This window comes from Mirounga leonina, unplaced genomic scaffold, assembly GCF_011800145.1.
Source record: "Mirounga leonina isolate KUSES-001 unplaced genomic scaffold, KU_Mleo_1.0 Mir_154, whole genome shotgun sequence".
In the NCBI taxonomy this organism is placed as follows: Eukaryota; Metazoa; Chordata; class Mammalia; order Carnivora; family Phocidae; genus Mirounga; species Mirounga leonina.
In genome coordinates, this window is record NW_023270389.1 from 6,674,492 (window position 1) to 6,687,101 (window position 12,610).

Sequence of the window (12,610 nt, forward strand, 5' to 3'; positions counted from 1 at the left end):
AAAGGGGTGCCTGGGTGGCTCAGTCGTTAGGCGTCTGCCTTCGGCTCAGGTCATGATCCCAGGGTCCTGGGGCCGAGCCCCGCATCGGGCTCCCTGCTCGGCGGGAGGCCTGCTTCTCCCTCTCCCATTCCCCCTGCTTGTGCTCCCTCTCTCGCTGTGTCTCTCTCTGTCCTATAAATAAATAAATAAAATCTTAAAAAAAAACAACCAATACCTGTGTTTGTGGGAGGCTAGGCCTCACTCAAGGAGGTTGTTCCAGTTACTTCTTACTGTGCAGTCACCTCACAGTGTAAAAGGAGCACCACATCACTGTCACCAACCCTCATGCTCCTGAGGTGACTGGGCTCAGCGAGGCTGTGCTTGTAGCAGAGTAGGGGGGCCCCCAGTCATTCTCGGCGTGAGAGCGGAGGTTCCTATTCGCTGGGACTTCGGCGAGGACTGTGGGCCTGAACACCTGCAGGCCGTGGCTTCCCACAGGGCCTGGGCTCCCTGGTGGCCTTGCAGCCAGGTTCCCTGGGCAGCTGTGCTGAGAGAGAGAAAGAGAGAGAGCGAGCGAGAGCCGAGTGGAGGTGTACGCCCTTCTGGGACGCAGCTCTGAAGTCCCATAACCATCACGTTTCCTGCATTCTGTTAGTGGCAAGTCACTCCCCCGAGCCTGTTCAAGAGGAGCGAAATGGGGTACCTGCCCTCGCTAGGAGAAGGGGGCAAAATTTGTGGACGCACTGGAAAACCACCGCAGGGATTTTCCACGTAACTTCACTCTGGTTTAAAGAAATCAGTTATCCCAGACAGGGCCTAAGGACGGTGTGCGTGCTTGGAGTTTTGGGAAGGAAAAGAGGAGGTAGGGCTGGGACAGGCGGTGCTGACAGGAGAGCAGAGCTGGGGAGAGAGTGTGGATGACCAGGGGCCGGGCCCTGCCTCTGACCGGTGGTCGCCTGTGACGAGGCCTCTCTGCTTCTCGGGCTGCCCTACTTTCCTCACCTTTAACCAGAGGGGATCGAGATGGGTGAGCTCTCGGGTCTCCTAAGCTCCCACTGGGGTGGGTCCGTAATTTTGAGGACTAGTGTCTTTCCTTCGTAACCTCCAAACCCTTGGACCCCTAGTCCCTCACACCAACCTCCTGTGCCCAGTAACGCAGACAGGCAGTCCTCTGTGCCCCAGCACGCACGCTGGGGGTGTGAGGAGCCTGGGACAGAGCGTGGGATGGGGGAAGGAATGGGGGGCTGCGTGGGAAAATGCTCAAGTGCACGATGATGGAAGTCCGGGATGGCAGGGAACTATCTAAACGAAAAACCAGGGATTGCTGGAGCTCAGCGAGGCAAAGTGAGCTGCCCAAGGACTCAGCAGGCCCAGGGGACTGGGTCACAGGTCTTTCTGGGTTGGGAAAATGCCCTGCTTTCACCTATGTATTTCCTCTCCTTCTTCCTCCTGCTCATAGTGTGAAGGCATTAGATCTGATGTCCTGAATGCTTCTGATCTAGAAAGTAACATCAAATGATGCCACACAGTCAGTGTTCTGTGCTCCATTCTGTCCCGGGTGGGGGGAATGTCTTAGGTGGCAGGGACCTCACTCAGCATCCTCTCCTCTCCCCAGAGGCGGAGGGAGAGAAAATGACAGCTACCTGGCTTTCCCCTCACCTCAATGACAGACTCAAGTTGTCTCCATTTTACAGTCCAAGGAAGAGAGGAGTGAAGTGCGCGTCTAACCAAGGCAGCAGGATCCGGGCTCGCTGTCTCACCGCCTCTGAGCTGTGAGGGTTACCTCGGCTAGTCTGGGGCCTGTCCTGTGTGTAAACACTCACAGATCAGGCCATTCGGGGCCTCTGGCTTAGCACTGTGGGCCACACTTTGAGAAGCATGAGATGGAGCTTCTCAGAGGCAGGATGAGAGTGAGGAAGGCTTCAGTAAGTTTTGGGGAGCCAAATAACACAAGGCTGGCTGGTGTGTGAGCGTGTTCACGCATGCACGTGTGTGTGTGTGTGTGTTTGGGGGCCCATCTCTTGCCAAAACCAGGCTCATTTCTGCATATTTGTTTGCTGAGTATTAAACACTCCAAAGATTGCTTTCGATTTGTTGAATCTGAAATGAAAATGAGTCAGCAGAGAGGAAAAACAAGCCTGAAGGCCCAGAATGGCCCCTGAGTGAAAATATACAGCTCTAAAGCAAGTGGGTTTTCTTCTCCCCTTCCCCCCCCCACCCGCCCAGGTCTGAATCTCACACACACACAGACACAAGACACAGGTCAAGGATCATGACCTGAGCTGAAGGCAGTCACTTAACCAACACAGCTGTGTGCACCCAGCCTCGTGCATCGGCCCGGAGACCTTATCTCTGTGCCCTTCCCACTCTTGCCCGGCGGAGCCCCGCCCTTTTCCTGCGCAAAAGGCCTGTCTTTAGGTGGAGGGGCCCAGGCTGGAGGCTATAGATAATTTTCTGGGAGAGCAGACACTTCCTCTTCAGACCCTATCACAGGCTCCGCAGGAAGATCTCCGCTGGAAATCTGTGACTTTTTATTCCTTTTTATTCCGCCCGCCCCCACCGCCGCCCCCAAGGGGTGGTCACTTCACGTTGTCTCCAGCTTTTGCATCTGGGAAGACAGACTGTCCAGGGAGAAGGCCCATCTCCCAAAGCAGATGTGCCTCGCTTCATACCCAGGCTGTATTCCTGAAAACTCGATCACGACCTGGATTTAAGTATATGGAATCATATTTTGAATGTACCGGAAGGATTTTCTGTTCAAGGGAACCCGGCACTGGATCCTTGTGTAAAGTGAAGAACTGTTACGTAATGCGGAGCCTCACTCAGTGATTTATGAGTTCAGTAAGTAGATGGAACATTTTTGTATGCTGAATGTTAGTGTAATCGTACACTGTGGAAACTTGTTATTCAAAGGTACCTGGCACTTCAGTGTTGTGCAAAGAATTATTCCGTAATGTGGATAAGCATTTCATGATTGATGAGTTTGGCGAGTTCAGACACTTCTTAAAGTGGGGGATACCACTAGTTCTGCTTCAGAGAAAAAGACTGTTTGTGCTAATATTCAGACTTGGGGGAAGAAGAAAGCTCTACTGTCTGTAAGTTAGGGTCACTTCAAAGGTACTTGGGAGGAAGAGAAGTGCTCGAAGTTTCCATCCATTTTAGGGCAAGAGGTCCCAAGGGTTGCCTGCTCTCCCTGACTTGCCATATTATCACAGAGCAGAAACAATGGTATTTTTTTCCCCCCACATAAATGCAGTTACCTCTGATAGCTACATTTCTAAAAGTGTTTCTCTTTATATTTAAATATGTATCATCTAAATATCTATCTATCTATCTATCTATCTATCTATCTATCTATCTATCTATCATCTATCTATCTATCTATCTATCTATCTATCTATCTATCATGTGTATTCAATTCTATAATAAAGGAAGAGACAAGGCACAGGGCTCGTGTTTGGGAGCCCTGAAAGGCTGTTGCTCGACCAGTATAGAGTGAGAGACTTGACCATGCTGCTCACCCTTGCTCACTCAGCAGCCCAAAGGCATTTCAGACCCCTCTCCTCTGTGCTCCATCCTCGCTCACCACCCTGTTTGGGCCCTGGAGTAGAGCCTGTTACTAGGGAAACTGTGTAACTTTTCAAGGCAGTTGGAGAAGAGGAGTGTGTTCGTCCCCAGGTGCTATGACCTGGAGTTGCGGGCGACATGGGACTGACCAGGAGCGAGCCCTCCCTGTGTGAACAAACTCTCCGTAGGACGGGATGGTGTCAGGCAGAATGTGCTGATGACTTGCTTTTTCACCATAATGTGGCTCTGTATTTCAGAAGGAGGCTTTTAGAAGTTCACCCAATTGCCGAGACAACTTGTAAGAAGTTTGACCTTCTAGATTCTTGGTTGGTTGGTTTGTTTTCATTCTTGCTAATTTCTAGTTGTGGCTGCCACACTCCCATCTACCTTGCATTTGCTTCCTGGTTTTCCTGATGGCTTTGCCCCACAGCTTGTGCAGATCCTGGTGTGGGCAGCCCTGACATGGAGAGCCAACCGTCTCCCGTCAGGCCTGGGGAGTCCCGGCCCTATGGAGTCAGTTTGGAGTGTGTGTTCATCCAGCTTGGCTAGGGGAGGGGGTTTTGACTGTGAAGAGGGAAGTGGGTTCTTTATTACAAGGGACACATTCTTTCTTTTTTTTTTTTTTTTAAGATTTTATTTATTTATTTGAGAGAGAAAGAATGAGACAGAGAGAGAGCATGAGACGGGGAGGGTCAGAGGGAGAAGCAGACTCCCTGGTGAGCAGGGAGCCTCATGTGGGACTCGATCCTGGGACTCCAGGATCATGACCTGAGCTGAAGGCAGTCACTTAACCAACTGAGCCACCCAGGCACCCGGGACACATTCTTTCTGAGCTACATATCCATTGATATTCTTTGGAAAATATTGGGCCGTGAGTGGGTAGAGTGACATCAGTCCTTACTTTCCTACTTTGTAAAGGGAGGTGTTAATCTTTCTCCTTAGGATTGATGTTAAGGCCCAGTAATAATGCATTTATAAACACCTACTGAAGTGCAAGTGTTCTAAAAAAACAAAGTAAGGTATAAGCAGCAATTCTGAATGGTTTTTTTTGCTTCTACTTTATTCATGTGTAAGATGTACTAATCAACAATCCCGCTCAGTCCCACAAGTGATTCTTCAGATATGAGTTCCTCATGTACCTCTAACCTCTGGGATATGCATGATTGGTTGGAAAGCACCCTCCAGATGCTGATAGACTGCCCCTGGGAAATTGCTTTAGGTCAGAAAAACCAATATAAAAGACATTAACAAGGAACATATTTTCCTTGTTAAGAATCAAAACACGATCAGTAAGGCTAGGGTTTCCTTTTGATCACCACTCCCAGTCTCCTCTGCCAAGCACTCCAATCTCCAGTGAGGGGCCTACTGTTACCAGCACTGTCTCCTGAGGGTCCTCGCTCTGCCTCTACTTACTCTCTTATTTGAGCACTGGAGTGAGTACCAGAGTGAAGCTTGTTATTAGCATGGGGTTTACCCTTCTAGAGCTTTTGTGTATGTAAATGTATGTGAGTGTGTGTGTGTGCTTACCCATAAATAGAGTGTGCTTTACATAAATCTTGTAACCTCTTTGTTCATCCAAACACATGTCATGGACACCTAACCATATAACTACCCAGCTCATGCTTTTAAAGTCTTGCATAGTATTTCACTGCAGGAATATATCATAGTTTCTAGCATTCCCCTCTTCATAGAAATCTCCCCATGTTTTTGTTATTTAAAAAAAATTTTGTGCCAACAGTGTCTTCACATCCTCGAGAACACATTTCTCTCTCTCTCTCTCTCCTTTTTTTTTGATACTAGCCATCCTGACAGGTGTGGAGTGATACCTCATTGTGGTTTTGATTTGCATTTCCCTGATGATTAGTGATGTTAAGCATTCTTTTCTTATATCTGTTGGCCATTTGTATGTCTTCATTGGAGAGACTCAAGTCCTTAACCCATTTTAAAATTGGGTTATTAATCCCTTATCAGATGTATACTTTATGAATATTTTCTCCCATTGTATGGATTGCGTTTCACTCTGTTGATGGTTTCCTTTGCTGTGTGGAAGCTTTTTAGTTTGGCGTAGTCTTGTTTGTTTATTTTTGTTGTTGTTGCCATATCTATGAAATCATTGCCAAGGCCAATGTCATGAAGCTTTTCCCGTATGTTTTCTAACAGGAGTTTTAAAGTTTCAGGTCTTACATACAACTCTTTAGTCCATTTCGAGTTGATCTTTGTGTGTGGTGTAAGATAACGGTCCAATTCCATTCTTTTACATGTGGGTATCTGGTTTTCTTAATGCCATTTGTTGAGGAGACTATCCTTTCCCCACTGTGTATTCATGGCACACTTCTTGAACATAAGTTGGCCACAGCCACTATGGAAACCAGTATGGAGGTTCCTTAAAAGATTTAAAAATAGAACTACCATATAATTCAGTAATCCTACCTCTGGGTATTTTTTCAAAAGAATTGAAATCAGGATCTTGAAGAGGTATTAGCACTCCCATGTTCATAGCAGTACTGTTCACAATAGCTAAGATGTGGAGACAATCTAGATATCTGTTGATACATGAATGAATTAAAAATGTGGTATATACACACAATGGAATATTATTCAGCCTTTAAAAAGAAGGACATTCTGTAATATCAACAACATTGATGAACCTTTAGGACATTATGTTAAGTGAAATAAAGCAGTTACAGAAGGACAAATACTGAATAATTCTACTATATTAGGGATCTAAAATAGTCAAATTTATCTAATGAGAGAGTGGAATGGTGGTTGCCAGGACAACAGGCATAAAATTAAGATTGAGCAAGATGAATAAATTCTAGAAATTTGATGTACAACATTGTACCTACAGTCAATAACGTATTGAATACTAAAAAATTTGTTAAGAGGGTAAATCTTATGTTAAATGTTCTTACCACAATGAAATAAAGTAAAATTTAAAAAATATTGCAAAGCAATTCTTTGTACACACACTCATTGTGCAGATACATAAGTCTCTCTCTAGGGTAACTAATAATAAATGGAATATATGGAGCATAGGTTATTATTTTGTTATAAAACATCAAATAACTATCTTAGCCTGCTGTTAAGTTTATGATGCTTTTGGTCTCAAAGACATTTAACATTTTGATGGAGATTTTTATCATTTGTTTTTGTTTTTGGATTTTGTTTTCTGTCTCATTTGTGCAGGCCTTTCTTACAGTGATCTTCTAGCAAATGCTCCTATACTTTCTTGAAATACTGTTAGAGTTCTACTTCTACATTTTGGGCTTTCTCTTTTGTGTGTGAGTTATGGATATACCTTTATTTGTTTCTGAATACAAATTAACCATTTCACTGATTTTAAATACCCCTTATATAATATAGTAAGTTCCCATTTATATATGAGTCTTTACTGGGTCCCTATTCTCTTCATTGTTCTCTTTATATATTTCTGTGCCAATCCCACACTCAGACAGGGCTTTCCTGACCAACTTACCTGAAGTAGCCCTCATTCACTCTCTACCACCTCACCCCACTGTATTTTCTTCATGGCACATATATCCCTTTAGGGTTCTTATTTATTTCCTTGTTTGCCTGTAGATTACATGCTCCATGAGGACAGCTCCAAGCTGCCTTTTTTAGCACATGGAATAGCACCTGTAGACACTTAGAGAACAGTTACTGGAAAAAATGGATGAAAGAACACCCCCTGACTAGCGATATTTGTAGTTTGAACTTTATTATCAAAGCTTGAATAAATTGTCAAAGGAATTTGTACTATTAACCAAAGTAGTGGGTACAGAAGGGCCTTTCTACCTCCTTGAAGTTCTTCCATGTATGTTTGTGGGTTCCTTTCACGTGTCACATTGCTTAAATATGGAACCCTTGGAAAAACTCACTCAAAAGGGCAGAAAAGGGTGACGTACACTTATCATAAACCTTGGGTACACTTCCTTTTAGGGTATGGAATTTAGTGTGGCCAGATGTAGTCACTGAATATGTGGCTTAAGGCAATCATTAATTCACACTGCAAATATTTATCCAGCACTCTGGTAGGTGTTGAGAAAGCAATGGTGAGTAGAATAAACATGGAACTTATGGGGGTGGGGGGTGAGGAAGACCCTAATTAGACATGACAGCAATAAATACATAATTAAAAACTAGGATCATTTCTATTTAGAAAAATAATAAGAAGATTTTAGTGCACGTAACAAGTAAGAGGGCCAGGGAGTATTTTACGGAGGAAGTGACTGTCGAACGGAGGTTTGATCCAGACAGAGAGCATGAAGCATTTTGGCAGAGGTCCTGAGGAGTGTAGCTCTGGTGACGTTGGCAGAGGCCAGATCAAAGGAGAGTGTAGTATGATGACAAAGACAAAACAAACAACAAAACCTGTGTGGATATTGGAGTAATACAAATCCTGGGTTCACATGAGTTTTGGCACCTGTCAGCTGTGTAACTGGATTAGTTTTAACCTCTTCCTCCTCAATTACCTTGCTCATGAAAACTAACCTCATTGGGTTACCGTGAATATTACATGAGAGAGTCTTTGGCACATGTTAGAGATCCATGGTGTAGTTAGAGTACTTCTGTTCTTCTTTGTTTGTTAGCTGCTGACACCTTACTTTTCAGCAAGCAAAGCAGAAATAATCACTTGTTTTGGAGATTCACAGCCTGAAACCAAGTAACAGTTTCCAAAAGGAAATTCAGTCAAAAAATTTTGAACATCCAGTGAGTTCTGCTTCGTTCAGTTAAAAACCATGTTTGAGTACCTGCTTTGTACAAAATATAAAGCATTCTTTTGGAGATACAATAATAAGCTATTTTGAAGGTAATGACTACATGGATCATTTTATAACTATGTTATGGAGGACCTAATGGAGGCAAAATTAGTGTGTGTTTTGGTGAAGGGAGTGAGGTGTGAAAGACATTCCTCGTAGAAGGAACCACTGGGGAAGGTTATAGAGGGGAGACAGTCATGGCCCACAACTCATGAGAAAGGTGCCACAAGAGAGAATTGTAGGACTCCTCTACCAAGGGAGAGGGTGGTTAGCCAAGGCAGGGTTTGCAAGGCCAAATGGTTGCTCACAAGGAGCTCGGGTCTTTGTGGAAGGACATCATGGATCATGGCCATGGCCAGTGTTGGATTATAGCCGCGACCAAGGTCTCCAAGTTCTGCCTGTGTTTCTTTCTTGGGCATATTAGTTTGGGGACTCATTTATGGAAACACTGTGTTCCTGCTGCTGGCAGTGACGAGGCATACTGGGAGACACATATTTTAGCCCATCCAATCAATGCCATGAAACCACCCCTGACCCCTCACCATAAGGCCACTTTAGTCTTGTGTGCTTGATTAGTTTTGGCTCCATCCTTTTCAGGCATCTGAATATATGCTTTTTTTTTTAATGACTTTTTTTGAGGAGGGCAGGTCAGAGTTCTACTGCCTAGAAAATATCATAGAAAGCTTCTGTTTCCTCAAAAGGGGTCTTGGCTCTGTTAGCATATTATTTACTCCATCCCCACTATAGCCCATTATAATCCTACTCAGCCTTCAAGAACCTGATCAGATCAGATTTCTCCATGAAGCCTTCTTTAATCACCCTAGCTGAATGGATTTTGTCTCCCTTTATAATTATGTATTATTTATAACAGTAGATCCAATGTTTGGATTAGTGTTACCTGGTGGAAACTTTTGAATAAAATTTCTATTCTCAAACAGTTTTATACTTACAGAATCAATGCAAAGATAGTGCATAGAATTCCTGTTTCCCCAACACCCAGTTTCCCCTATTATTAACATCTGACATTAGTACAGTACCTTTGTCATAGTGAAAGAGCCAATGTTGATACATTATTATTAACTAAAGTCTGTACTTCATTCAGATGTCCTCAGTTTTCCCCTATGTCCTTTATCTGTTCCATGGTCATCACCGAGGATGCCATGTTACATGTGGTTGTTATATCTCCTTAGCCTCCCTTAGCTGGGACAGTTTCTTGGGACTTTCTTGTATTTGTGATCTTGACAGTTTTGGGGATGACTCAATAGGGATTTTGTAGAATGTCCCTAAATTGGGATTGGTCTGATGTTTTTCTTATGATTAGACTGAGGTAATGAGTTTTTAGGAGGAAGATCACAGAGGCTAAGTGCCATTCTCATCACATCATATCCAGGAGATGTTGTATCAATATGACTTATCAAAGGTGAGGTTAACCTCCATCACCTGGCTTGAGGTAGTATTTATCAAGTTTCTCCACTGAAAAGTTCCTTTCTCCATTTCCGTTCCAGGCTCTTTGGGAGAAAGTCACTGTGTGTAGTTCACCTTAAGGGGTGAGGTTATGTGCCACCTCTTTAAGAGCCAAGTGTCTGCATAAATTATTTACAATTCTTTTGAATGGGAAATATTTCTGTTCTCCCCCATTTGTTTATTCAGTCATTTGTTTATATCAACATGGACTTGTAGATATTTCTTATACCTTGAGTTATAGTCCAAAACTACTTTATGTATTTTGTCACTCACATTGTTCCAGCTTTGACCACTGGGAACTCTTTCACTTGGTTCCTGTGTCCCTTTGACACATCCCCATCATTTTTTTGGGTGTATACTTTCTTGATTTCTGTCACTAAAAGATTCTGTATGTGTCCTACCCCAGGCCTGGGATCAGCCACTTCTCCAGGGAACTCTGGTTTCTTTTATTGGAAAATGGTATTAAAAACCAAGATGGCGGCACCAGACTTACTTGCTGCTGTTGTGGTATCTGGCTTCTAGGCCCTCTGGGCTGATACAGCAAAAAGACACTTGTGTGTATATTAACCTGTATATATGCTATATCTTTAAATGTTCCATATGTAACCATATGTATCTCTGTTAAGCTGAACATGAGTTCATACTAATGTCTCAACTCTAAGCCCTTACCACACAGGTCATTTGGGGAAATTTAAAGATACAGAATCCCAGGTACCGATAAATATTGACCTTAGATCTTTTGAAAGGCAAACACATTAACATAATTGAATGTTTTTCTTGGTTTAATATTGGAATCAGTATCAAAATTATGAAAACTTCATAAATGTAAGTTTTAGTTTATCACCATTCACAATTTGGGTAAGTATGTATTGTAGTAAAACTTTGTTACCTGCCTATAGTTTTGCTAATTTTAATTCCATGACCTAATAGAGTTTGGGAATTCTTACATCATGTGACTCTTGAATATCCCACTTGATTCTCAAAGTCTGTGATTTGAAGTCCCAGATATAGAAATAAAGACTCTAAGAACACAAATATAATCATAAAAACCACATTCATTCATATTGATAGTATTTGTCTCACTCATTTCCTCTCCTCTTTGTTTTCTCGCATTTTTTGGTGGGCTGCAGGCTCCAGTTCCAACGCCATCTTCTGAGCTGACCTCCGTTCCCAGGATGCCCTTGGTGCTGCTCCTGCTGCTGCCCATCTTGAGTTCTGCAAAAGCTCAGGTTAATCCAGGTAACACAGCCATTGCTCAGCCACATGCTAGAAGACCAAGTCCATCAATGTTTATCTTGGGAAAGGCCCTGCCAAGGGTATCCACAGGGTCTGTCTTTCTTTTTTCTTTACTTTTCTTTTCTTCTTTCCTTCTTTCTTTCCCTCTCTTTTTCTCCCTTCCTTCCTTTCTCTCTCTTTCTCTCTCTTTCCTTCTTTCCTTCCTTTTCCTTCCTTCCTTCCTTCCTTGCTTCCTTCCTCCCTCCCTCCCTCCCTCACTTCCTCCCTCCCTTCTTCCCTCCCTCCCTCCTTCCTTTCTTTTCTTCCCTCCCTTCCTCCCTCCCTCCCTCCCTTCCTTCCTTCCTTCCTTCCTTCCTTCCTTCCTTCCTTCCTTCCTTCCTTTTACTTTCATGATGAAACATGTCCAAAGCAGAATCAGAAACTAATGTCCTGTGTCTATGTAACATCTTGACTATTGTGAAAGGGCTCCTGATATCAAGTAGAGTGGAGTGAATGGGAATTTAAAAAAAAAAGAAAGAAAGAAAGAAAGAAAGGGAACTGGAAGAAGCATCCATATGCTTCTGCATCTTCTAGGAAACAGAAGGAGAGAACTTTTAGATGTCTTCTAGAACCTCTGCAGATTGGGTTTCCAGTTATTTTTCTCTGGTTCAGGCCTGTGTTTTACTTGGATGTCATGTTGTGCTTTTGGGACCCTGGTCTTGCCGGATCTTGGCAGTCTTTCCTACCGGGTGTGGCCATACTCAAAAATAGATGTGTGAAGAGAAATCTTTTCGTTTCCCCCAATTTTAAAAAATTAGTTGTATATTTTAACTTTAAATTGAAGCGTTCAGTTTTATCACTTGTCTATTACACAGCAGTGCCTCTTAATGACCTGTGTAGTGCTGGTGACTTTGCCTGGTTGAACTGTTGTTCTGATCTCTGGGTTCCTGCACATATCTGGGAGTCAGCTGGTTATTGGCTCGTCTAGGACGGCCTTGGCTCTGACGACTGGGCACCTTGCTGTGCTCTCCTCCAGCAGACTAGTGTGGATATATTTTCATGGAAATTGCACATGAGCAAGAGCAGAAGCAGAGACGTGCAGCATTTCTCAAGCCGATGCGACAGTCGTGTTTGCTGAGATCTCATTGGCCAAAGCAAATGGCGTGGCCACACCCAGTGTCAGAGTGGGCGGGCATAAAGAGTTACCTGGGACAGGCCTGAGTACAGGGAAGGGGGAGGACAGCTGTCCATTTCTCGTGTGGACACAAATATAAATACAGGAAAGTACCCATAGTATAAGTGCTCAGTGTGATGAATTTTACAAACCGAATACATCCATCAGCAGGATCCAGATTAAGAAACAGAACCTCACCAGACGTCAGAGGCTCTCCTCGCGCTCCTTTCCAGCCACTTCTCCCCACCCTCACCCCAAGCTAATTGTTATCCTGCTTTCTAACAATATAGATTAATTTTGCCTGTTTTTGTACTTTATATAAGTGGAAGCAGATGATGCCTAAATGCTCTTTTGTGTCTGGCTTCTTTCATTCAGTGTGTTGTTTGTGATGTTCATTGCATGCAGTTGGCAGCTATTTGTTTTCATTGTTGTATAATGTTACTTTGTTTGA

At 43.5% G+C, this 12,610-nt stretch overlaps 1 protein-coding gene across 2 annotated transcripts in view; it reads left to right on the forward strand.

The window, feature by feature from the left end:
- Positions 1 to 12,610, forward strand: part of DDR2 (discoidin domain receptor tyrosine kinase 2) — a 152,324-nt gene that overhangs the window by 80,813 nt on the left and 58,901 nt on the right. For both annotated transcript variants that reach the window (XM_035010046.1, XM_035010045.1), the window contains one exon: positions 10,901 to 11,009. In XM_035010046.1, the coding sequence (XP_034865937.1) occupies positions 10,901 to 11,009 (109 nt within the window). The remainder of the gene's footprint in view (positions 1 to 10,900; positions 11,010 to 12,610) is intronic.